The sequence below is a fragment of the Antennarius striatus genome, chromosome 9 (assembly GCF_040054535.1).
Source record: "Antennarius striatus isolate MH-2024 chromosome 9, ASM4005453v1, whole genome shotgun sequence".
In the NCBI taxonomy this organism is placed as follows: Eukaryota; Metazoa; Chordata; class Actinopteri; order Lophiiformes; family Antennariidae; genus Antennarius; species Antennarius striatus.
In genome coordinates, this window is record NC_090784.1 from 20,575,126 (window position 1) to 20,602,319 (window position 27,194).

General features: G+C 41.8%; 2 protein-coding genes across 2 annotated transcripts; both read left to right on the top strand.

Annotated features, from left to right (window-relative positions):
• Positions 1–283: 283 nt before the first annotated feature.
• On the top strand, positions 284–15,865 carry drd2l (dopamine receptor D2 like). The gene is made up of 8 exons (XM_068323575.1): positions 284–493; positions 8,441–8,839; positions 10,179–10,288; positions 12,661–12,797; positions 13,863–14,080; positions 14,310–14,393; positions 14,573–14,930; positions 15,533–15,865. Exons 2-8 carry the CDS (start codon positions 8,468–8,470, stop codon positions 15,727–15,729), a joined length of 1,476 nt encoding a protein of 491 aa, XP_068179676.1. The 5' UTR covers positions 284–493; positions 8,441–8,467; the 3' UTR covers positions 15,730–15,865.
• Positions 15,866–24,727: 8,862 nt separating this feature from the next.
• LOC137602014 (transmembrane protease serine 5) lies at positions 24,728–26,654 on the top strand. The gene is made up of 5 exons (XM_068324536.1): positions 24,728–24,976; positions 25,363–25,458; positions 25,695–25,837; positions 25,987–26,152; positions 26,595–26,654. The coding sequence occupies exons 1-5, from the start codon at positions 24,805–24,807 to the stop codon at positions 26,603–26,605; spliced, it is 588 nt and encodes a 195-aa protein (XP_068180637.1). The 5' UTR covers positions 24,728–24,804; the 3' UTR covers positions 26,606–26,654.
• The last annotated feature ends 540 nt before the right edge of the window (positions 26,655–27,194 follow it).

Here is a 27,194-nt window from a genome sequence, read left to right on the forward strand (position 1 = left end):
TGATTAATAAACCTAAGAGAAGACAAAGTAAACGGAAATAAACACACATACAGGTATACTAATCTCTGACGTCTCGTTTCCTAATTTTCCCATCAACCAATAGCAATACAGCATTTCTGCGCGCGCGCGCGAGCAGCCACGCCCCGGTTAAATGAACAACCTGCTGCAAATTTGCATGATTCCGCTTCTCTCTCCTCTCCGCTCCTCCGACTGTGCGTATACCCATGCTCCTCTGCGGTGGAGAGGAGGGGGTGGCGGACTATTTAACAGAAGAGCGGAGGACTTCTCCTGCCTCTGCGAGCGCTGATCGCTGTGTCCGCGTGCGTGTGTGCGCGCGCACCGTGCGTGTGGCGCATACGTCCACTGCCTGAGGTCAAGGTGGGTTCGAGGACCGGTCGTAAATTAGAGAACTGGATGCAGCCCGACAGCCAATCTGTCCTCCGGTGTTCCTGAGAGGAGCGGAGCCGAATGAGAGCATCCAAGCCGGGGGAGGGTGAGTGAATAAAGCGCTCCTAAAGATCCAGCGATGGGATCGCATTGATTTTATTTCTAGATTTAAATTGAAGTCATTTCTGCTCCTAATCTGTGGGAATTTAATGCGACCTTTTTTTAAAAAAAAATCAGGTGTTAATGAAGTATTTTCTCTTAATGTCGGGCTGTTACTGAGGGACTGACAAGTTTGAACACCCCCCCCCCCAAAAAAAAAAATGTTCAGGAAATTGACAGCTTGTTGAAAAATAGATTTCTTAATTTACTGTATTTTTTCTCTAAGGATTATTTATGACTGAAGTCATTTATCATTTTTGAAATGAGACCGAGAACCAAGGCGGTAAATACTATCATCACCATGTGTTGGGCTATTTTAGTGTAATAAATCTTTTTTTTTAAATCTTTTAACGTTTTGAATAATTCATTATTGATAACAGAGAGTATGTAATATAAGTCCTGCATTATGTTTTCTACTTACATATGTAAAAACGCACTTGTCACCTCTTTTCATGTTTTTTTTAATTAATTTTTTTTATGTGGGTTGAATATTATTACCTTTAGTCTGCTCTGCTAATGTCCCTGAAGATCCAATTTTTATTTTTTTTTTACTCCTGCCTTCTGCATAAACATTTACAACATTGTTAAAAAAGATCCCAGCTCGTATTAACTTACAGCTTGAGGATTTGGAGCATTTTTTTTCCGTCCGGTGAGTCTCCACACGTAAAGATGTCTCGATGAAATGAATTCCTCTCAGAGGGAAGAGACAGATAATGTAATATCTTTCTCATGAAGCTCTCATCTGTGATACCCTCTGGTGGCTATAGCGCCATTATGTTTGGCTTGGGGGCATTGTCTGGAGATAATAAGAAGCGACTGATGCCCTAAATAGTCTTGCACTTTGAGCATTCCGACCATCTGCATTAAGTAAATGTGAATTTCAAGCACCTATTTTGACTCCCTGTGAAATTCTCCAACGGCAAAGAGAGAATTATCATTAAATTCTGTCTTTCTGTCTCAACACACTGAAGCACTTCTCATCTTGGTCTCCTTCAGGTGTTTGTTTGATTTTGTGTCAGGTGCACATCGCCGGGGGATTGACTTCCTAAAGCTGTAGTCTCACATTTTAAATAAAAGATGGAGATGGTGTAAAAAAAAAAAAAAAATCCTGTTGAATAAAATATGTCTGGGAGTTGGTTTGGAGCATCACCCCGTGTGGATGGAGGTGTTTTCAAGTGACTCCCCATTGGAAAGGCTTCCCTTTCTAATCCGTTAATCGTTCAATAGGAGCTGGGTAAGACGCCGGATGCTCCTTCTGCTTCCCTCTGTGGCTAATTTCACGTCTTTGATCGTCTCTTTGGCAGGTTGCTGATTGCAGGAGAGTTTTAGCTGGAGCTTAAATCGATTACATGACTTTACAGTAACAGCTGAAGCACAAAGATTCCGTAGTGATTGTGGGAGCTTGTTGATGACATCATCGGGTCATGACTGCGCTCTGAGTGTGGAACCTCATCAGCACCACGGACTGAAGCTCTTGAAGCGCTTAGCTATGATTGGCATCTATTGACTTGAGCTTCATGGATCATTTGGAGGCCAATCCACACATAGGTAGTGTTCACACCGCTGATAACACCACTGTAAACACACAACACCCGGATCCAAGAACAAAACCGGGTCACTGGACTGAAGCCGACGGCTGCAGGTCCATTCTGGAACCTGATGGCGACTAGAATGTATTAAGTGTCCAAATAAAAGCAGGACGGTGCCAAAAATCCTTCCTAAGTTATTAATGAAACAGTTATTAACTGTGTGATACTTCAGATTACACCCTGAATCAGCAAACTGGTCACACTCATGGATATAAGTGCCATAAAAACGATGGTATTCCCATTATTCCTTGACGAACAGACAAAATAATGCAACATGTCCTCTGTTTTATGAAAATACGTTCAAATCTCGTGGACTAACAAACCGTTTGACAATGAAAATGTGAAATCTTATTGCTGCATTTCATCTTACTTGCCTTGGAGAAAGTTTTCACCATCATGGAGTGGAAACTTTCCCACAAGAGACCCAATTATTCAGATTTCCCCCTCAGAACCCGTTCCTAAGGTCAGTTTTCACCCACCAGAAGTGAAGATCTGTCTTTGTTCCAGACAGATTTATCCTGCTAGCAGCAGTGGATTTGTGTGGGTTGGAAGAGACTCTATGAAGTCCATCTGTCAACTTTCATTACAACTTATATATAATAAATAGACCACGCTGTCATGATGTGTCCTTACTTAAACAGAATTATTGGTAGCACTGATACTCAGCTGCTTTGTGGCATTAATAGTTGGATTCTCTACATTTGGCTGTCAAAAAGTGCTCCTGATTATCCATCAGATATTTATCTGATTTCATTTCAAACACTCCAATAGACTCAGAGACTTGAAGTCAGCATTCATTAGCGGAATGCTAATATGTTGTCTGGAGAACAAGAACATATTTAGAATATTTTTTCCTCCTGTCAGATTTCCATTTATTACCTTAGCCCTAATGCACCCCCCCCCCCAAAAAAAAGAAGAAGATATAAATCAGGTCATGACTGGGGGACCCACTCTAACTCCAGAGACTGAGTGGCCCCCATGGAGTCACTATTAGGTCTCACAAATCAAAAAAACAGGTCATTTCAATATAATTGATGTGATGTATCGGCACTAACTGTTGATTTAATACTTATTACCATATGGGGGGGGGGGGGGTATGTAGGTTTATAGCTGCACACACACAGAAACCCAACCAAGCAGCTGCAGGTCTGTGTTGCTGCTCTTGATTCTAATCCGTGCTTTTTATTCAAGAATGTAACTCGACCGTGAGGAGAGAACCTTTGATTCTGCAGAAGCAGGTGGATTGGAAGCGTTTCAGAACAGAACGATGACACATGAATTTGTCTTTGGTAAACTGATGGCAGCAGTGGATGTTGTCAGCAGGGAACGTGTTCTACTGCAGCGGACCTCCACATGGATCCTAAATCAGTCTCATTCCTGCCTCTCAGTCAAAGCAGTGAAAGATTTATCGCAGGACGACTCTTATCCTCAGAGGAATCGGGGCGGAGTTGAAGGCGTCTCCTGTTTTGTTTGTTTTTTCGGCCCATTGGTGTTGGGGGGGGGGGGGGGGCAGACAAGGCCAAGGATGTAATAGAGCTGTCAAGTGTCTGGCAGAATGGAGCTACAGAGGAGAAACAGGAGATTAAGAAAGGAAGAAAGAGATAAGAAGGAGAGGATGGAAGGATAAAGGCTGACTGATTTTATTTCAGTGGGGGGGGGGTGTTGGGGTTTGGGACCGGACTCAAGGAGCGACAAGTCAGTTCATTAAAAAAGGGTGTCAAACGGGAAATGAAGTGCTGCTAGCACTATTTATTAAATGCGTTTTTAAATTTGTTGGCCAGATAATCAAACAATCCAAAAGTGGGGGCAGATGAAGTATAAAATTCCCTCCCAAATGCCCCCCTTATGATAAATATGAGGCATTAAAATGATTGGCAGCAGTTTGATGTTGTGTCGTTCTGTTTTTTACTCTCTTGAATCCCCTCAGAGACCCCAAAGATGCATTTATCAGTTAATAGCCGCTGCTTTTGCCTCTTTTCTTTTTGCTTCTTTGCCTGCACAGATTTCTACCTCAGGCAATTTATTAAGACCTTTCCTGTTTTCTCACAGTTTACATCTCCCCCCCCCGTCATTTCTCTCCCTCTCCCGCCCCAGACAGACACTGGGCTTGGCTCCTTCCATAATGAATGCGAATCTGCTGATATTGAGCTTCTAATGAGCAACAGCGACGAAGGAGCCGCATCTGAATCACGGCTTCTCGCACTTTATTGCTGTTTGCTTGGTCGGTATCGTCTAAACAACGGTGATAAATAATAAATGAGCTCCATCTGATTCAGTGTGGTCAACACCAGCACCACAAGTTGGATATTTCTTTTTCTTGGATTTATTGTACAAGAAAACACACATTATGTGGAGGTAATTAAAAAAGTTTAGATACAGGAAAAAAAAATTCTGTTAGCTTTCTTTTACATTTTCTAAATTGAGAGTAAATTACAACTATGAAAGGCAATGATTGAATAATGAAGATGAGTGTCAGAGAAACGTACTTGTAACTGGAGTTCCAGATTGTAGATATTAACGATTAGCTCGTAAGAATAATGCAGCGGGTGGGAAAATGTCAAGCAGACACAGTAAAACAACTCCTGAAGCACCGTTAGGAGGTCAAGTGTGTCCTTACCGCGACACGATTTCACAAATTATGACCTTTAGAGTTGAAGCAAAGCGACACGCTCCGGCACTCATGCGTGTAGAAGTTCTGCTTTGGAATTGAATTGACTTCTCAGTGGGGATCAATGCACTTTTTAAAATAAAAAAGACCTGGGCAGTAAATCAATGCTCTTAATATCCAGTGGTGTCATTGTAGTCGTGTATCGGGACTTAACAAGACAAGCGGCGTTTTCGTATTTATTTCCCTTTCTGCTCAGATGCTTCAGTTGGGTGGCCTTCATCAGCGATCGCTGCTGCGCGTCGAGATTTTAATGATATTATAGCTGCAATTACAAAATATCTGAACTATCTAATGATGGAAGTTTGCCAGACAACTAATTCCAAAAGAATCTTTTGTGAATCACACAAAGTTGTTGTGCTACTTGGAAAACAGCAAAATAGGAAGTTTGTGGGAAAAGTGCATTGGTATGAGAGAAATCTAACTTAATTTAAAAGGGTACAGCCTTGACCTGTTTTTCATGAATAAAAGGAACTTGTTTCTCCTGTTGATGCTAATATAACGTATGAAGGTGCATTTCAAATCGATCTGAAAGACCTTTCCCACTTTATTGCAAAGTCCATTTTTTGAGTGTCTTCTGTTGTCTGTGTTGCTTTAATAGAAGTTTTCTCGTGGACAAAACCTCACTGAAATCTCCCCAATATGTATCTCAATTATGTCAAGATCCAGATTAACACAGACAACTCAGTAATAACTCTGTTCTCTTTATCAATTCGTTGGTGAAACGTCTGGTTGAAGCTCTTAAGATGTTGTCCGTCAGAATAAAACCAAAAGTTTACAGACAAAATGTTTGATGTTCCCAACAGTGTTTCATTATTTTATTTAATTTTCGCCCAAATTCTAAAAACGTAAAATAAAAATCAAAAAATTTCCATCCCATACTTGCTTTATTATTATTCGGTCTGTGTAATTGCCATTTTGCATCTGCATTTGCATCGTGATTTAGATCGTTTCTCAAGGATCTCACAGCTTGATTGGATTTAATTCCAAAAAATAATTTCAGTTTCGGCTCAATTCAGAAAATATATCAAATTCCAAAACCTTTCGTCACGGAGCGGTTCCCAGTGCTGCCTGAAGGCCTGATGTTGTACTGCTGATTACTTTGGCTTCAGCAGCTTCACAACACTGCAGCCTGTAATAGGTTTGCTGTTTCCGCTCCTGGTTCTGTGTCTTTGGGGCGTCTGAGGGAATCCAGGTTGAGTTCAGTCCAACTCCACAAACAGCTTCTTTTTTTTTTTTCTAACAATGAAGCTAAAAAAAAAAAGATTCTGTCACAATAATTTCAGTTGAAGCTTCATGGTTTCTTATATTTACATTTAAATGAAAGTCATCTTCGACTCTGGTTTTTATTCATCTCCGTATCACTTTTTTATGTTCCTACAGTTTTAAAATTTAAATAAGCTCTGCTTTATGACCTGACCGCTGTTGCTTTTCATTTACCGCTGACGTTTTCCAGGATGGATTAATTTGATCCACGTTTGACCTCTCCAGATGCCTGAGAACGGCACATGCACTTTAATCGACTAGCCATATTGAATTGATTTACAATGAACGGGTTTGGCATGAATAATTTATTTTCTTAGCCAGATCTAACCAGATTGTAAGCATCCATCACACCCATGCTGCTGCTGTTGTTGTTCTTCTGTTGTTATCTTGTTGTTGTTGTTGTTTAGCTTCTGTATATTCAGCTGCCCCTGATACCTGGAGGAGCGTCAAACTTTGATATTATTATCTGGAGTTAATGAATCTCACTTATTCTGTATTTAAAGTTTTCTTATTTTATTATTATTACTATTATTACTCTTACTAAAGATGTAAATTTCAGATTATGAAGTGCATTCTATAATTTATTTATAGCCACTAACATTAGCCATTAGCACACCCTCATTCCTTGAAGGATGCATCAAAAGAACTCATGGACCAAACTTTCAAAATCCTTTCTTTTTAAAACGTTGATCTTGCACTCAAACAGGCTTTAAACTCAATTAACTCAAAATGGTCCCTTCCTTGTTTTGGCTGTGTTTGGGCTCTCAGAAGAACTCCCTCGCTCTTCAATCAGGTTCATCCATTCCTGTCCTCTGAGGATTGATTATCATCTGTGTTTCCCTCAATTCCCTTTGAAAGCACTTCTGGGATTAACGGATGGTATAGAGACCAGGGTGTTCACTCAATCTTGCACTATAAGTGCATTGACGTGCTAGAAAGGAACAATATGTCACATTTTCCTTGTTAGATTCTATCTTTAGTGAGTAGAGGGGGGGCGGGGTTTAGTGACGAGGAAAGAATTAGAGTTACAAATCAAAAGAGGAAGATGAGTCACGATCAATCCTGGAAAATGTCGTACAGAACCGATCTCCCCCCCGTCGGTCGCTGACCCCCCCCCGTCCATCACTCCCTCTGCCGCCTGTGGAGCCCAAAGTGACCTCCATGAGAGGTGGTAACCGAGTATTAAGGTCCCAGTCCAATCAATATCCAACCGCGTGAAATCAATCGAAAGGAACATCTCCCCCTCAGGTGCTGTGCGAGGTCAACAGTTGGTATAGATTATTGATTTGTTGGGCTTAGCTCATCTGGGTTATCCGTTGATTAGGAATGCAGATCAGTCACTGTAAGAGACGTCCGAGGGCGGGTGGATCGCTAACCCAAGTCATTCCTGACATGACGGAGACGCTCACAGACGTTCACGTAGAAATAAATGACCGCTACAGTCACGCCCTCGCTAATCACATTGACATTATTGATTAACCGACAGAGCATTATCTGCGTCTTTCTTTATAAAAATCCGGCATCTGCGGGGATTTTCCCGTGGAAGTTTGGATAATGAAAGCAAAGATTGACGAAAACACGTTTGTTTTTTTGTGATGTCTGGTTGTAACTTTATCAAACCAGCAACAAAAGCGAAGCAAAAACTTTTTAAATTTTTTTTAAAAAAAGACAAGCAGCATCAATTTCTTCCTTGGAGTGTAGAACATCTCACCCTCTCTCTTATCAATGTTTATCAGAGCTGTAATCCTCCCCCGGGTGGACTGGCACGACCTGGTAATAAAGGACCTGTTCTGTCCGATGCTCATTAATCAGAGCCGCTGCTGATTCTGTGGAAAATGTTCACGCAGTGGCCATCACTCACCGAGGCAGCCGGTTGTGGTTTAGCTCAGGTCAAGAGAGAGAAACGGTTCGGTTCAGGGTATCGGGGGCCGGAGAGAGAGAAGGGGAGAGATAATTATTATGGGTTTGTTATCCTGAACTCATTTCTCTCTCGCCATCATTTTGCTGATGCTGCAAAGCCTTGAAAAGGCTTTAAAAGGAAACCACCTGCTTGGATTTGTGTGGGTGCCCTCACAGTTCCGACACTCTTACGGTGGCTTTTCCTTTTTAAATTACTGTTTGGATCTCCAGAAAGTCATCTAGGAGATATTTTCTGTCAGTTTCCATCATTTCGATGGAATCAAGCGATCTTGTGTGCAGACGAGGTTCGGTGTCGTCATTCTGAGGTGAGACCAAGGATTCATTTCCTGCCCCGGTGCCATAATAACCTTTTCTTTTCTATCTCTGATGTGCGACTCAGAAGCCAATATTTGTCGGATTTGTCTTATCAAAACTCCTTGACGCCTCTCTTCCTCTCCCTGTCGCCCGTTTCCAGCCTGACTATGTCCGCCGGAGCCAGATCATGACTTTCCTGAACGAGTCGAACGAGACCTCCCCTCCCTCTTTCCCTCTCCTCACCTCCTCGGAGCACAACATCACCCTCCTCACCACCCACAACCCTTCGTACTCCCCCGTCTCTCTCCCCACCTCCTCCAACTGCAGCGCCTCCTCTTCCTCCTCCTCCTCCTCCTCTTCCTCCCCTCCGCCCTACAACTTCTACGCCGTGCTGCTGGTGCTGCTGATCTTCTGCGTGGTGTTCGGGAACGTGCTGGTGTGCGTGGCGGTGTCGCGGGAGCGCGCCCTGCAGACCACCACCAACTACCTCATCGTCTCGCTGGCCGTGTCCGACCTGCTGCTGGCCACGCTGGTCATGCCCTGGGGAGTCTACCTGGAGGTGGCTGCATTTTTTCCTCTCATTCAATTATCCTGTTTTGGGGTTTGTTTGTTTTTTGTACCATCAGCATTCTGGGTTATGTTTGGTCAGCAAAAATAAAGCAATACACCCTCATTTTGACGCGGTGACAGCTAATACTGGATGAAAAATGTCATGCAACTCAAAGCACATGCAGGATTTATATTATGTTTTGCATCTAAACGTAACTGATGGAGCGACATGTGATCGCTGTCATTCACACCAGTCATTACTGAGCTGTGCATTAGTCGAGTACAGTATTTTCTGCACTATAAGGCGCACTGGACTATAAGGCGCACCATCGGTTTTTGAGAAAATTAAAGGCTTTTAGGTGCGGAAAGTGTGTGGAAAATCAATGAATCAATCAATCAATCGGCAGATACTTTCACCATCGATTAGGCATTAAGGTCATTTTTCAACAACAACAGCAGATATGCTAATGAGGAGCAGCCAGCGCCAGATTGCCCTGGTGACCTGCTTGATGGAGCGCCTCGCGTCCAATCAGGTCAAGCGGTCATTTCGGATTAGTAGGATTAAGACATTTTGGTTATTTCTCCAAAACTGTGTTTCCAAGCTCAAGAGCACTCATAAAAATCGTTCAACTGTGACCGAACCCGTTATCAAAAACCTTTCTGCTACATGTAGATGCAGAACCACTTTAAAAACAGAGAAAGGTAATCTCAGTCTGAGCTCCAGAATGAGTTTTTTGACTTTTTTTTTAAAATCCCATGAGTGCTGTTATTTGTTTGAGTCGACAACACGAAATATCACGGTCTAGAATGGAATGTAGATATGTTTAGTTTATCCTGACATTTGTCAAGGAGAAGCAGAGAAGCTGCCAAAAACTTTAACGTGAAAATAGATCATAAAAATTGCCTACTTTCCACAAACACATCAAAAATAAAATATTAAATAATAAGTGTTGGAAAGACAACAAAATAGTCTTAAAATATTTTTTGAAAGCATATGCAGGGAGTCGATTATCCATCAGTGAATGTGAAACACTGAACACTGCGGAACACAGTTTCTTCTTTGTGATTGAATCTGAGATAATGATGCTAACTACATGTTTTGCGCTGCGTCGCAGTCAATTACAGTCCTTGTTATTCCTGTCTTGCGGCAGCGATGCAGGCTGTCAAAGACCAAATAAAACATCCCTCTCTCCATCAGATAAACCAATAGAAACACAGATAAATAGATAAATATTACCTTAAATGACGGGAAACAGGAAACTGACTGGCTTTAATATCAAACACTGAAGCGTTGAAGGCTTTTTATTATCCTGTTTAACTTTGATATAACTCTGGGTGTTTTGTTGTAGGTGGTGGGAGAATGGCACTTCAGCCTCATCCACTGTGACATCCTGCTCACGTTGGACGTCATGATGTGCACCGCCAGCATCCTCAACCTCTGCGCCATCAGCATCGACAGGTTTAATCTTTACTTTACTATCCAGACTCTTCTTCTTTTTTTAAATGTTTTTTTTTTTTTGGTGTGTTTTTTATTCTATTGATTTTCTTACCGTGAAGCTCGATTTAAAAAGAAAACTCAGTGAAAGTTTGTTAGATGATAACTAACATCAAAATAACAACAAACGCATCCGATCAATATCTTATTGATTAGCGCCAGTTGGGATGAGAAAAGAGCTGGCGGCACACCTGATGGCCTCTTCTGGCCCCTGGGGGACCAGACAGCCAGGTGCCCAGATGGTCTGCAGGGGGCCTCCTAATTATTCAGATGAAGTCAGACTTTGAGGCTGCTCCAGTTTAAACTTGTTTAATCTTATGAGATAACAGAAAATAAAGTGGGAGTGATTTGTTGAAGCCGTTGGCGGTCGGAGGGATTCTGAGGTTTCACGGCCCGTAATTAAAATGAAACGAGGCTAAAGCTCTGACGCTCTTAATTTGAAGGTGCTTTACACGTCGGATGAACGGTGGAGAAGTCTTGCAGTCCTTTAGCCGTCAGCAATAAAAAATAATAAATTAGTTTAAGCCAAAATGAAGTCGTCTCATGTAATATCTACTGTATGAATGCTGCTGCTAGGGACAAAGGGATTGACTGATAAATCTATCGTCTTCTCCAGCCCTCATGGTGATTAAAAATACATCAAGACACAATTCTAATGACTTTCTAGCTACTTTTCTGACAGGAAGTGGAAGACAGCAGCTGCAAAAGTTCATACATACAGCCATTGATCCCTCTGGTTTTGTATTAACATAACTCCCATCCTTTTAGTTTTCATCTTAACCGTCTATTTTAGAGTTGACTCCATGTATTTTTTTTTTATTCGTGGCACGTAGATCGTTGTTTTGTTTTTAATGAGAGATGGCGATAAAGCTTGTCGGGCAGAGTCGGGCAACTTTAACTGAACCGCACTGAATTACTTTTCTAATTAGATTTTATGTGTGTAAAAAAAAAAATCTAATGTGATTAAAATTGGTAACAAAAAAATAGAGCTGCCATGTAAATCAAGCATCCATCCATCTCGTTGATTGTCTGCCCTATGGGTCACAGGTTAACTCAAACACAGAACAAATTATTTTTTAGATTTTTGGCCAAAAACGAAGGCGGTCCTTTTTTCTTTTCTTTTTTTAACCTGGTCATTTAATGTCATTTAATGTTCATCATAGTTGCTTATCTGGGAAATTAATCTTGTCAGGTTGTTTTATGTCCTAAAAACCATTTCTTTGGTTTGGTTGTTTAGTTTGCCCCCCTGTTATCAATTGTAAAACATCAGTTTAGATTTGTATCATGATTCCAGCGTCATCCTGACACCTCCTGCTAAGGTTTATAATCTTCGAGTTCTTCGATGTTAATCTGCACTTTAATTAGCAAACTGCATAACTTTAAATTAATATCATGTCCCTCTGTGTGGCTTATTAAATGTGGCAGACCGCAAAGACAAACAAAATAAATCTTTGCCCTTGGTTCATTTTTCAGCTCAGGGGGTTTTTGCTGGAAACCAGAATAAAGTGTCGACTCTCCACTTGTGATTTAAATAGACTTTTTACATTCTGTTTCCTTAGGAATAAACCCGAGCAGACAAATTCATTCATTATCACAAATGATTTGATTCTACATCAAGTATTTGATCCCAAAGTGATTAATTTCTACAAGAATTATCCAGTTGTTGAAGGTTTGGGAACAGAACACAATGACAGGACGCAGAGGCAGCGTGACAAGGTGACGAGAGGATTGAATGAGAACTTGAGGGTCTGTGAATTTATCCATTTGAACAGACTGGAGGGGGGGGGGTGGGGGAGGGGGGGGCAGAAGGGAGCTGCTCCTGCAGGACTCCTGTACAAATGCAAAATATATCCTGAAAATGGTTTTTGGCAAGTTTAGAAAGACGCTCCGAATATCCCATAGCCTGGACTTCACGTCTGACACTACAAAGACTTTCTGGGGATAGATTTTTAAAAAAAATTTTTTTAAAGGTTCTGGGTGACTGAGTTAGAGCGCTTGGACCTTCCCGGAGAGAAGATGATAAATTGGTTTTGACAAACTAACTGGTTTGTGTCCTTGAGTTTGTGAAACACAGTTATTTCTCTTCCTCTTTAATATTATTGCGATGTAGTGACACAACAAGACTAGTACTAGTCAACTACTAGTCACCACTAGTGACTAGTAGTGTGTTAAAGACATGAAATATGAACCCAAATAGTGTTGCATCACAGGAATGAACGCGTGTGTGGCTAACTGTTAGCTCAGCAGCTTTTTAATGTTTTCTGTGAACCTAATGCATCTTCGTGTGTGTGTGTGTGTGTGTGTGTGTGTGTGTGTGTGTGCGTGCGTACGTGCAGATACACCGCAGTGGCCATGCCCTTGCTCTACAACACCAGATACAGCTCCAGGAGGAGGGTGGCGGTGATGATCGCTGCAGTCTGGTTCCTTTCTTTTGCCATTTCCTGCCCGTTGCTGTTTGGACTCAACAACAACGGTAACAGCTACGCTCTGGATTCATTCCCTTCCCGAAAAGACAGTAGGGAGAATAATCAGCTTCTCAGAAAGCAAAGCAGATGGTGGCGAAAACTCGCTGATGGAATGTCGATTTGCTCTTCCGTCTCCAAGGATCGAATCTGCAAGACTGGCCAAACTGTCTCTTTCTCCAACGCACCAATTCCACTTTAAAGCTTCATTTGGAAATTCAAACCTGGCTCGATTAGCCCCCACCTGTTAAGAAATTTCTTCTTTTTTTTTTTATAGCTTTCAGTCATTATCCCTCATAAGACGTGTGATTCAAACAAGAAAACACAACCCAAACCCTAGTCCATCCATCCCTGAACGTGATCCTCCATCTCTGATGAGACGGTGAACACCTCTGACACATCCGTTCAGCCAACACACCTCAGTATGCACCGCTGCACCTCATTCGTAAACATAAGCACGGACACACGGAGCATTCAGAGAAATCTCCATATGTTCCCAGAGAGTAACGGCTGACATCTGGACTGCAAACAAGTGGGCACACATAATCCTTAATTTGTTTGTTGCCTCACAAAAGGAACAGGAGTGAAGATGTTCAGCTGCTAACCTCTGCTTTAATGACGACAGCTTGATCTTTGAATGGGCCGACATTGAACTGAAAGGAGGCCACTCGAGAAGAAGGGGGAAACAAAAAGGGGGGGGGATAATGTGAGAGCTGACGCGCAGCAGCCTCCACCCGGCGTTCAGGATGATGTCAGATGAAATCGAGAAAAACATTTCGTTCTCCTCAGTGACGGGTGGTTCAGAAGTGGAAGGTGTGTAGATTTCTTTTACCGGAGCAGAAATATCTCGGGTGAATAAAAAAAATTAAGAAGGAGAGCAAGGAAATGGTCATTTTACCTTCGCTAACATCACTGATGCAATCTAATTTTTATTTTTAAAGCTGAAACAAAGCCAAGCTATAATCTACGGGGGCTGATTGAGTCAAACTTCTTATGTGAGTCGTATTGATTATATTGAAAAAAAGTCTGTATGGTAAAAATTCTCTGCAATCTCCTCTTTTTCTGCCCTGCGTCAGCCGGCCGTGATGGAACCACTTGCAGCTTCGCCGATCCAGCCTTCGTGGTCTACTCCTCTGTGGCCTCCTTCTACGTGCCCTTCATTGTAACCTTACTGGTGTATGCGCAGATCTGCTTGGTCCTGCGCAAACGAGGCAGACGCACCGCCCCGCCGCGCAGACACGGACTGCACGCGCAGGGCGGGGCCGAGGCGGGAGAAGGTCATCGACACAGGAAGGTAGAGCCGCTAAATCCAACGTCAGCTGAGATCATTGGTCAAATAATAACATCGAGTGTTCTTTATCGACTTCCTGATTGAAGCTGCGCCACATTTATGCTAAAAAAACAACAACAACAACGAAAGCATGCTTGAAAATCGTCAAACAAAGAAAAAAAACACAAAATTAAATACATTTCTGTTCTTTATCGGGGAATTTTATTTTGTGTTTTGTCTCTTGACTTTTCAGAATAAGTGCACCCAACCTGAGGACGTGAAGTTATGCACCCTGATCCTGAGGCCCACCACTGCTGCCCCCCAGCGCAAGAAGGTGGTGAGTTTGGTTCAGTTCTGAGCAAAACAAACAAACAAACAAACAAACAAGCAAACAAACAAACCCTTGTCATTACTTTTTTTTTCCTTGTCATGCTGCTTTTATTCCCTTTCATTTCTCGACCGTTGTTCGCACCGCTTCCGTCCCTCTGTGTGTGTGTGTGTGTGTGTGTGTGTCAGACCCTAGTAAAGGAGGCGCTGGTTCACCCACTGGAGGTGGAGCCGGGTCAGTTCCTAACCCAGACGGAGCAGAGCCTGGTTCCTCCTCCTCCAGCTCCTCAGACCTCCTCCCACTCAGGACGGGCCAGGATCTCCTTGGCCATCTCCGTGGGACCGGCCCCCGTTCTCCCCTCCACCGTGACGCGATCGACCCTGATGCCTCGGCCCCCGACTCTGGAAGACGGCATGAGGGGCCGCGAGGGATGGAGGGAGCGCAGCGGAGGCCGGGAGCGATGGGGAGTCACCAAGGAGAGGGTGAGGGGGAGGCTGTCGCAGCAGAAGGAGCGAAAAGCCACCAAGATGCTGGCGATCGTCCTCGGTGAGCATTACAGAATTACAGGAGTGAATTGTTCCTCCTGATTAAAATCTCTGCATCATAATCACATTTTTAAAATCCAGTTGAACGCCCTCGCCGTCGTCTGAAGCGTCGTGGGTTTGTGCTCATTACAAAAACATCAGCAGCTCTGAGTGCCTCCATGAACAATGAATCAGCCTTCGGTTGAATGAAGACAGAAAATCATTTGATTTTAAATGATCTCTTCCTCTTTATAAAATATAGACACAACTCCACGGTGTGAAAAGGGAAAATATCTGAGAAAACTTCTGCTTTTGTCTTCACTAAACAACTTTCTGATGGGTTAATGGTCCTCAATATCAGTCTTCTTCAATGCAGAACAATATTTTTATTTATTAAGGTCCCATTTAGAGGTTAAGGGGTGTGTGTGTGTGGGGGGGTGGGGGTATGCATGCTAATTTATGAGTTTGGAATCTGTTTTACTGCATGTCCTTGGGTTTGCAGCCAAATCCAATCGAGATAGATGTAAAGCCCTTTTTTCACGTTTCTCCGTGCCGTCATCCAAATATAATTCCGGAATCACTCGGTCTGTCCGTTCACCCCTAATCTAAACTCCCTGTCCCAAGGCGTCTTCATCATCTGCTGGCTGCCGTTCTTCCTCACCCACGTGCTGAAAGCCCACTGCAGCAGCTGCTGCATCTCGCTGTCTCTCTACAGCGCCGTCACCTGGCTGGGATACCTCAACAGCGCCGTCAACCCCGTCATCTACACCACCTTCAACATCGAGTTCCGTAAAGCCTTCATCAAGATCCTGCACTGCTGAGAGTCGGAGAGGAAAAAGAACCCGTCGAGGAGAAGACGTCGGTGGCGGATCAGGGGGGGAGAGGGAAAGAATGAGGGCGGCGAGTGAAGTTTGGGGGGAAAGGAAAAGTGTGATTGAAGAGTTAAGGGACACAAGCTTCCTGGAAAATGAAAGAGTTTATGAGCGGCGCATGGAGAGGGAGTGAAAACAAGCCAAGAAACTATGATGATCACAAGAAGGCAAGTGTGACAAGACAAAAAAGAAAAGAAAAGAAAAGAAACGGCACCGAAAAACAGGAACAGGGATGACAGGGGATATTTGTGGAACAGCAGAGACTTTGTTGTGTACATATGTTCTTCAAGGAGAATATCTGAGGTCTAACCCTCCACAGCATCCCGACTGGAGGACTCGGACACATGTGAGACTCCCTGGGACGCCCCCCCCCCCGCTTTTACCGATGCTTGACGCTGTTGTATTTGCTCAACGAATGGCTTCTTATTTTTTTGTCGGTGTCCTTTTTTTTTTTTTCTCAGAAGATTTGAAAAGTGAAAGAATACACAAGTCCGTCATATTTATTTCTCATTCCTTGAGCATGAGAACAAAAAACAAAACTATGACGGTGACGAGTGCTGTACTGTGTGTGGATTGTGAGCGTGCTTACATGTAAATATATTTGATGCTGTAAATAACTACTGTACATATATAGCATTAATAATTATTGAGAAAACAGTGAAATCAGTTGATGTATGTGCATGAATGTTGGCACATGTTTAATTTGCATCGCTTCATTTGTTAAGTTGAATGTGTAGATTTATAGAAACAAACACTGCTGTGAATGAAAACCACAGAAGTTCAGAGGCTCTAAAGTTCAGAATGTTTGTGCTTAAGCTGACAGAAATATTTCTAAATGAGGCTGATGACGACTCTACTTCCTGTCTTTCTCTGGTTATGTTTCTCTATTTCCTGTTTTTTAAATATCATCTCTCCTTTTACACAGACGTTATCCTGTTCATCATCATCCTCCCTCTCTGGTGTATTTAGTCTGTCGATGCCACTGTCATGATCTATCATATTTGTTCAACTGATTGAATTTCTGTCTTTTCCCATGGCATAAGTTTTTATTTATTTTTATGTGTAAATAAATTATTTGTATAGCTTCAGCTCTACCTTTTGGGTCCTTCCTCTTTTTAAACTCTTAAAGTGCGATCATGTGTGACGGTTTGGAGCTTTTCCCCCTGTTTCACAAGATTAAAGACTTAAGGCTGTGTCACAAATTCAAAAATATTTCGTACCACCTGTTTGTCTTTGAAAAATATTCTTCTGTACGTACTGCCTTCATATTCATGCTATAAACCTATTGATTTTTGATAGAAAGTTGCAAAAATCAATTAGCAACATAACAAGGTCTTTGATAAGTAAATAATAGCTTTAAATCTGGGGGGGGTTTTTCCAGAGACTTGTTAGGTCTGTAGATGAAATGGAGTCAGGAGCTGAAGTTTTGATGTATGGGAAACAGCTTCTGTCCATTGATGAACCATCTGCCAGCCAGCACCCCTTCAACCTTATGAACATCTATTCTAGGTTCCTGCTGCTGCACAGAGACAAGGACTCCAGAAAGTCACTGATATGGATGAAAAACAGAACCTCTTGATGTCTTTTAGAAAACATCCAGTGGGTTTCTTTGATGAATTAGCCATAAATATAGAAGCGTTAACAAACTGTTTTTTATGTAACTTAGGACAGAGACATTTCTGCTGTTTGATAAGCTAAATATTTAACGGGTAATAATCATTTTGCCCAAGAAAGTACATATTTATTTTCTCTAAACCCCTTGCTTTGCTTTTAAACTATAACCAAAGTCGAACTTGGGAAAAATGTGAGCACCCAAGTTCCAAAAAGTTTAACTGCCACAGGAAAGGATGTAGAATTGGTTTTTCAGACTGTGACTGGCAGCTTGCTGACGGTAAACCTTGCTGGAATGCTTCTCTTCCCGGGATGAAACAAATCCTATTAGGTTGAAGATGCGACTGCACCTTGAGAGGTACTGCAGAACCAGACGTCCTCCCCACCCGGGATGACTCCTCGGTGGGGGGGGGGAAGCTGTCAGGGATGGGTGAAATAAACAAGGACAGCAACATCCAACCAAATAAAGCCTGAACGCTTCATTTATTCACTTAGTCAGTGTGGAGGTGGGGAGAAAGCATTTCCCCACTCACACTCACAACAACAATAAGCATGAAGTACTTAGACTTCACTGAACCGCCTCATAGGAATTTGTGCACTGGTAAAATATTTCTATGAATTTTCATAGACTGGTGCATTCCAAGAAAACCATTGAAGTGAAATTTAATTCAAGTCAATGTCGTGACGCCAAGAGTTTCTAAAAAAAAAAAAGTTTTAACAAGAGTTTGAGAATGTTATTGTTTCTTTGTTGAATGGATTTCCATTAAATTTCATACATCATACATTTCCATTAAATTTCATACATCATTCATGGTCCCCAGAGGCTGAATCCATTAGATATCGTTGTTTTAAAAAATCGGGCTGTATTCTTATTCAGAAATGATAATGTGGACTATAAATGCATAAAGATGGTATCAGTTTTGACATGTTTGTGTCAAAACATGTGTTAAAAGATCATACAAGGTTTTTATGAGAGTCTCACAAAACTGCAGGACAACTCCTGATATTTCACCAAAAACACCAAATTGAATCCTGATCTAGTTCATAATGCAGATACAGGAGATTAAAATACACATGATCTTCTTTTCATTCATTTTTGGGGAATCCTTTCACTCGTTTTTTTCCAAATGTGTTTTGCACGTCCCATCCACCGCGTTCGCCATGCTGCGGACACTGACCCACGGGCGAGGCCTCGCCTCCTGCTCCCTGTTTGAGCTTTGAGTGTTGTAAGCTAGAAGATGCTGAGTAACGCCATGACTGGTTCTCTTTGTTGCTGGCGACGCTCTGCCCTGTCCGACGCGGTAATTCGATAGGATGAACAAAATACCCCAGAGAAGACTGGATGCACACACGGACACTCGTGCATACAAGTGGACTTCTTTAGATTCATGGCAGGAGTATGATTACTGGATACACATCCTTCAACTCAGAGAAATTCAACTCCCCGGCTGCGTGTGTATGTGTGTGTGTGTGTGTGTGTGTGTGTGTGTGTGTGTGTGTGTGTGTGTGTGTGTGTGTGTGTGTGTGTGTGTGTGTGTGTGTGTCAGTCCATGCTGGCATTATTTTCCCAGGTGCCTGTGAGTGGGAGCGATTCAGTGGCGGGGTGTGCGTTACGCTCCGTTGTTAAACTCTGACCCAAGCTCACAATTATGCCCATGCATATTTCATAGACGCCCGGGGCATGTATCCCGCCCTGACCTGACTGCAGACTTGTAATGGAAGGTGATGGAGGTGCAGCAATGAGAGGATTTTTGTTGTAGCAGAGGAGAAAACATGTCAAACTGGAGAGGGTGAAGATGATGGATTCACAGGAGCAGAGCAGATATCTGTGGATTAAAGATCAAGCAGGTGTCTGTGGTGTTTTGTCACTGATGGTGCAGCCGTGATGGATTTGTGGATTTCGTTTCTTGGCTGTGGTTCAAGCTGCTTTAATAAGTGAAGGAGACATCTTCGGGTGACTAATCCAAAGTTGGAAAAAGAAGCAAACATACATAAATCTATGCGGATGGATCAGAGGTGAGATCTCTTGTAGATGTTTAAAGTTTGGAAAAGTTCAGTGATGAGTTGAGATGTGAGGATTCTCCTGGTTTTTTTTTTTAAAAATTATGCTCGCTGAGGGAGAAGTACGTTTTATCACAAAAGTAATTTTGAGGAAAAAAAACTTAATTAACTATGAAATAAAATGACTCATCTCTAATAAAACTTCCGTCCTTCCGTTGGTACTTCTCTGTGGCCTTGCTTTTTGCATTTCCTCAAAAATATCCTTTTGGTTTGGTTGTTCTTCATTTCTTATGGGAATATCTTTATAATTACATCCCATAAATCAATTAAGATTAATTAATCAAGATTCTACCAAATTATATTATACACACACACACACACACACACACACACACACACACAAGAAATCCTCAACATACCATTGGTTCTGAGAAGTTGTTCATGAGTTGAATAATTTGTACGTTGTTATTGCGTTTGTTCATAAGTTTCGTGTGTGTGTGTGTGTGTGTGTGTGTGTGTGTCAACCGAGGAAGACATTTTTTGAAGAAATGCAAAACAAGGCCACAAATATCACTAATAAAAGGAAAGGAGTTCTATCAGAGATTCCAGGTTGCTTTCTTTCCTTTTCTGAAGGACTCAGCTGAGTTTCCACGTTTGCTGCTTCCGTGTTCAGCCCATCATATCCGCCTCGTCTGAAATCCATCAGATTTCATCCAGGACAACACATACAGCATACAACTTTTAAAGTAGCCCAAACAACATGAGGATATTTTGCACTTCATAAAAGCCACCAGAGACCTTAAAAAGATGGATTTCCAGGGATGCAGCTCCAGCTCTTCTGATGCACGGCAGCCTGTTGTTGCATCAGTCTATCCATCCCTCGACCACTGGTCCTCCACGTCTTTTCAAAGCTTTCCGAGTCATGAAGTATTGAGCATATCGTCTCTGGTCCCTTCTTCAGTCCTCACTCTGGTGCCTCACTACAGCCCTGCAACCAATGGAAACCTACAGCCTCCGTCTTATTCTGAAATAACATCAGAACCCCAACCTCTTCCGAGTTCATCTTCACTCTCAGCATCCTTGGAGACTCCGGATCAAGAATCCCTGACTTCACCACTTCCTTGTAATGGTAATATCCAGGAGAGAAAACCATCAGATGGAGGTCCGCTGGAGGAGGGATCAGTGGGTCTCATAGTACCCAAAGAACAAGACCCAGGTATGGTGAATTTAAGATGATGGTGTGCTGTGTAATTTGGATTCAGTCTCAGAACCCGACAACATTCAGTTTTGGCTTGATAAAATAACTGGCTACTGTGAAAACACTCTGGCTGTAGATGTTGTCTCTATCTGGTTAAAATTTGACTGCAAATTGGACTTCTCGTTTCAACGTGCCTCTAAAGGAAAACCTGCCCACGTCAATCTGAGATGGAAAGAGGTTTTAGGCTCAGGCTTCACTTGGAAAAGCAAACGCACTTTGGCAATCTCTTTGTCAACCTAGCCACATAGTTCTTGTGATTGTTTCATGTTCAGTTCACGTCCAGATTGAGTAACTTATAAGAACTGTATCTTTGTTCTTAGGTCACTCTTTGCATTATATTTTGATTATATGATCTGTGAAAGCAAAGAAGCTTAACGCCTCTCTAGTTTTCCCACTAAGTCCAGACTTTGGGATGTTAATATTACACATTGAGGCATCAGCACTGTCAATCTTCTAATCTGATGGACTAAGAACATCTTCCTTTATATCAAGCTATTTCTTTCAACTTGGTGTCCATGGCAGCGTTGCTTAAAGTTTTTGAATCAGTGAACATAAAGGTGGAGGTCTTAAGATGCTGACATCATTTCAACACAACTCTTAACCTTACTCTTACAAGCCACTGAATACACCTAAGAAAGCAGCTCCGTACAGCTAGACCCGCTGTCTAACTGTAGCAGCCACAGTTGTCTGTTCGACAGTACATTCAAGGTCCTACTTTCATTACCATTGCTCGGAAACCAAACTAATTCCTTGCTGCTCCGTCTCTAATAGTAAGCAGCTGCACCAACATCATAAAACGGAATGGAAGCAGCCACATTAATGATCTTCACACATCATCCTCGCACACAAAAAAAAAGTAAAAGACGTGAGGAGACTGTGGCTGACCTAACAAGCACTAATCACTCCCAAGTTCTTCATTTGCAGAGACGCATCTGTACTTTGTGCTCACCAGCACTGATTCCACAGATTGCCGGCTTTTCAGATGGGTTAAGACACTTCTGGCTCAAATACAAGCTTCAATTTGCACTTGTCAGCCTGCATTTGTCCTCAAAGGTAAATCACTGCTTCTACCAACGTAGGATGCCCCCCCCCCCCCTCATTATACCCGGTGCACTAACTTTTCTGAAGTTTCGTAGTGTATGCTGTTTTTCTGCTTCTCTCTAGTGCTAAAGTAATAAAAATACCACAGAATGCGATCATGAAAAGTAGGATTTATTTATTTATTTTGCGTTTTTACCTCAGTTTGACTGGTTATGAATTATTCTCACAACACATTTGGAGCTCATCACATCTGGAAACATATATATATACATACTGTGTATAAAAAATGGGTGTCCGGGGATAAAACATTTTTAAATTATTCATAATTTTTGCGTACATTATGACAACTGTTTTTTGTTGTTGTTGTTCATCTATCAAAGATAAGCAATGATTTCACATGCAGATATGCATTTGACAAGGTTGTGAAACGATGGTGTGAAAATTATGGGAGTTCTTTATCTAGAAAAATCAAACCAATGCACGTTGTGTGAGTGGAAAGTCTTTCACAACACAACTTATTGAGAAAAACCTCCCTATCTTTCGCTTTTACTGCTGCAGAATGCTGCTGGGAGTGTTTTATCAAACGCCAGCCGGAGCAGCGCTCGTCTGCCCCAGGTGACTGCCAGCTAAGCATAAAATCAGTTTAACATTTTTACCTTAATACTACTGCACGCAGGTCATGTTTTGCCTGCTACGTATTTTGAATGTGATCTGTGCTCAGTTCACTCAGGCACTAACACCAGAGCGCTTTAACGGTCAAACTCTGTCGAGCCTCGGACAGCTCGCCTCTAAACGACCTGCTCAGTTTCTCCTTTTAATAATAAATGACCTGCAGCACCTTTTCTGCCAAGTGTAGTCTTCCTCTGTCGTGTGTTATATCTACATTTTCAGCTGTATATTTAATTGTATTTAATGTTACACATAAATAACTTGGCTAACTGCAAAAATATTAGCCTCGCGTGCTAACATATGACCCCGCAGACTAAATATAAGTTATCTATCCACAAGAGGGAAATTCTTTATACACTCTATGTATGTATGTTTTACACATACACACACCGTTCTGAAGCACACACACATGCACGAACACACACACACACACACACGCACAGACACACACACACACAAAAGGCCTGTAGACATGCATACTGTTGCTCCCTACAATCCGGGAGTCACACCTGGACCACGTGGATGGATGGATGGATGGATGGATGGATGGATGGATGGATAGATGGATGGATGGATGGATGGATGGATGGATGGATGGATGGATGGATGGATGGATGGATGGATGGATAGATGGATGGATAACTCCAATTACAAAATATAAACATACTATCAGTAACTTTCAATGTGTGATCAAATTATATCAGTTGTGTGTCAAGCTGATAAATAAAACAAAGCAAAGCCTAAAACGACTGTTCGGTTCACTTTAACATATACTTTGCTGTTATTTATTCGTTGTAGCCTCGGAGCCTCACATCTGCTCACCTCGTGGGCTGATACTGGTTGTGAGCATCCTTATCGTCATCAAACTGATCATCGCTTCTGCTCTCCTGGGTAAGATGCTTCACCGCAACACAACTCCAAATGTTTGCCCCTGAGGTTCAGAAACTCAATAAATTCAGCAGCTCTGATCTCATTATATTTGTTATTATGATAAGTCTACACCACCTCTTTATTCAATATGAGTAATAATTCTACATTTATTAGCAGAGTCCACTGGGGGTTTCTGTGACTAGTATTATGATGAGGTGACAAAGAAAGTCAAACTTAATTGGTCTTGCACATTCGGTATGCCAGCAGCTTAAATGTCCTCTTTGGAGCTTTCTCCTAAATTATTAATCCTGAATTAAAGCAGCAAAAAGAGAATATTTTAATCTTTGGAGCATGTTAGAGGTGCAAAAATAAGTTGGTGAGTTGTGATGATTTTACATACAGTATCTGCTTATAGACTCAGCAGTAACTTTAAAAATGCAACAAGAATCTATACATGGGAGATTTAGATCGATTATAGTATAAAGTGAATCTGCTATTTAATGTTAAGTCAACTTCATCTGACATGTTTCTGTTTTTCTTCTTTGGAATTTAGTAAATTTCTTAGGATTCCCTCCTGAGGTAAGTGAATCATCTCCCCCCTGTGGTGCGAATGGGAACTGCAGTTTCCAGACTCAGCTGCCTTATCTACCTAAACAGCCACAGAATCAAACAGGAAACATTACAGCAGGTAAATTAATAAACTCGTTAAAGCCTTGTATGCATATTTACAATATAAACCCATGTTTAATGACTGTTTATGTTATCTTAGATAATAATTATTACATATCTATCAGCATTATGTCATATTTACTGTAGCATTACCATCCTCAGTATAGTCTTTGTACTCATTCTAAAGATGATTCCTACAAGATATTTTGTGTGACTTCTATCATCTATCTCGGTTCTTTTAATTTTACATAAAGTTCATCCTTTCTTATCCGTCTTCTCACACCCAGACTGCTCGGTTCAGGTCAGTGATGGTCGACGGATCGTCGGGGGGTCACTTGCGACAAAGGGCACGTGGGGGTGGCAGGGCAGCTTGCACTGGAGAGGGAGACACTTATGTGGAGGTGCCATAGTCTCCCCTCGCTGGGTCATCACAGCAGCTCACTGCTTTGTTGAGTAAGAGGTGGACATTAAAATTGAAAGCAAGAAAGACAAAGGGTTCAATTGAGGAGAAAAACTCAAAAGTCAGGATGTGTTGTGTGTTGTGTGCCACGTATGCAAATCCAAATCTATCATCAGGAAGAAATTAGTCAGGACTTAATTATAAGTTTTGAGCTGATAATATTCAAGAGCATGTAGGAGTTAAATTGATATCAATTGAATGTCCTCACCATCACGAACAGGACTCACTTGAACGTCATTGCCTCTACATCTCTCTACAACCCTTGAATGTTTCTATCAGAGTTTAGAGCAATCAGCACGTTCACCACAAAACACACAGCTCACTGAATAGTTTTCTCCCAAACCATGAATCTTTATTTAAACTCAGCATCTTACATGTTCATTTATTATGTCGCTTCAAATAATCCATGCCATGACCGTCACGCTACTGTTTGTCCAGGAACAACATGTTTGAAGCAGCTGATTGGCTGGTGGTGGTGGACACAGTCAGCATCGCAGACGACTCTCTGGGGAAACGTTACCGGGCGCTGCAGGTCCTCCACCACCCTCATTTCAACCGGCAGAACAACGACTACGACGTGGGCCTGCTGCGCACCATCACTGACATAGACATGACAGGTGAGCTGTAATAATTGTTCTCCTAAATGGCTAACAATATTAAGTTATTCACTTAATAACATATGGGTACAAAAATACGTGTAAGTTGTTTTTATAATGCATTTTTCTTTTCATCTCAAAGTCGAGGTGACCTCAGACATTATTGTAGGTCCATGTTGAAGATAAGCATCAAGATCAAGTTTGACTATATGTGATTTACAAAGTAAGGAAAAGTCTTTCCTGTTGTTTAAAAGAGTTTAAAAGGGATAAACAACGAGGTTTTATCGTGTAACAGGACTAAAAACAGGAGTGTGTTGTCACGTAACCATCATAACGTGTGTTTTTATTGCTTTTTTTTTTAAAGTGTAAGATTACATTACGATCTGATTGCTGTGTATTGATTGTAGATGGGGTGCGACCGGTCTGTTTACCCAGTCCAGGTGAGTTCTTCCCTCCTGGGGCGGCGTGCTGGATCACAGGCTGGGGATACGTTCATGAAGGAGGTGATTCCTCCGATGGCTCCGTCTCTGGTCCAAGTCCTTCTTCTCTCTTCACTTTCCTTCTACTTAGACATTTACTCTGAGTACTCTTGAGTGTTTTCTCAAACAAAAATTCAGGCTAAAGCAGTTGCTAAAATTGTGAAACTACAGATTGGACTGTAGGCTGAAGCTCTATGTGTGATTTGAGAAGAATTAAAAGGCGTTCCTTTAATTCTGCTTGTCTTTATCTTCTCTGCTAGGCTTTGTGTCCACTGATCTGAGGCAGGCTCGGGTTAATGTAATCGCTCAATCTGCCTGTAGCCAGTCCGGCGTCTATGGCGTTCATCTAACACCTCAAATGATTTGTGCTGGATCCATGAGCGGAGGTGTGGATTCCTGCCAGGTTTGCACCCACCTATATAGAGTTTGCATAAAAATCTGTATAGACAAAGTACGTTCCTATAAATAAATCTATTTAAATGAACATCAGGGTCACTTCAGCACCATTAAAATCAAAAACTTGGAGTTTAAAAAGTTTTTTCCTGTTTTAAGGGGGACAGCGGTGGCCCCCTGGTGTGTGAAACGCCCAGTGGGGACTGGAGGCTGGCGGGGGTGGTGAGCTGGGGGCAGGGTTGTGGACGACGCAATAAGCCTGGTGTCTACAGCCGAGTGACGCAAATGGTCCCCTGGATAGAAAGACATACAGAGGTGGCAAATGGTCTGTCCTGCATTAAAATGACTGTTCATGGTCAGTCTGTCAAGTCTTATTTTTTAGGGGAATTTTATAGTTTAGTTTTAGCTGCATGAGAGTGAAGGATCTTCTATCTATTCAGAGAAAAAGATAATTTACATGCCATTTTCAGAATTGCTTGCGTTTTGAACCACAAACTCTGGAAGAAGAACATTTTGAGGTCATATGAATAAAATAAACCATAACTCTTGGTATTGTCCTATAAACGACTTCTTTTTATATATATATATAATTGAAGATGTTCTGTCTGTCATGAGGGTGGTTATAATAACCACAGCGTTTATGTTTGTTGATAAATTGGTCAGTCTTGTGGCCAATTTCCTTAGCGGAGGATATAATAAAGATAATAAATCTTTGTTATGCAATTGACAGGTTTGCTGTAACATTTACATTTTGCTGAATTCTTCAGGCACAGGATGAACCTGACCAACTGGAAGTGAACCCCACAGACAGACAGCTCACTAAATCCTGCAACTAAATAAAAGATGCAAATCATCTGAGTGTGTTCCTGTGCATTGTTTATCATGCAATAAAAGTTACACACAGTATATATATTTTACTTCTTCACTGTGTAAGTGAGGCTTACACACCAACTGTTTTGGTGTATGTCACTATGACAGAAAGACAAACAGACACACACACACACACACTTCTATAACAGTCAGGATAATATTCTACCACTTCTGTCAATCATTCTGTGTTTACAATAGCTTTAATTCTTATATTCCATACCCATGAAGCTGTCACTGAATAACCGCTCTTGCAGAGAGTACAATATCTACCGACTCGCACGTATTACAGGTTACGCCTACTTTCAGACACGCCCTCGCTGTTTATGATGCATTCAAGATATCGGGAATTCTAAAATCATATTTTAAAATGTCATGTTTCCTTAATTTTTTAAAGAAGCCACCAATGTAAAAGTATATAAACACTTCTATAATTATTAATATCACTCAGTTAGTCTATGCATTAAAACTTTGTATTATTGATATAACCTGTCAAAGGT

Bases quoted from the DNA above. Each gene is read 5' to 3' on its own strand.
- LOC137602014 (XM_068324536.1), top strand. From the start codon at position 24,805: ATGTTTGAAGCAGCTGATTGGCTGGTGGTGGTGGACACAGTCAGCATC. The intron at 24,977-25,362 runs GTGAGCTGTAAT...TATTGATTGTAG, and splicing joins CACTGACATAGACATGACAG to ATGGGGTGCGACCGGTCTGT. The intron at 25,838-25,986 runs GTTTGCACCCAC...TCCTGTTTTAAG, and splicing joins GAGGTGTGGATTCCTGCCAG to GGGGACAGCGGTGGCCCCCT.
- drd2l (XM_068323575.1), top strand. From the start codon at position 8,468: ATGACTTTCCTGAACGAGTCGAACGAGACCTCCCCTCCCTCTTTCCCT. The intron at 10,289-12,660 runs GTTTAATCTTTA...GCGTACGTGCAG, and splicing joins TGCGCCATCAGCATCGACAG to ATACACCGCAGTGGCCATGC. The intron at 12,798-13,862 runs GTAACAGCTACG...GCCCTGCGTCAG, and splicing joins GTTTGGACTCAACAACAACG to CCGGCCGTGATGGAACCACT.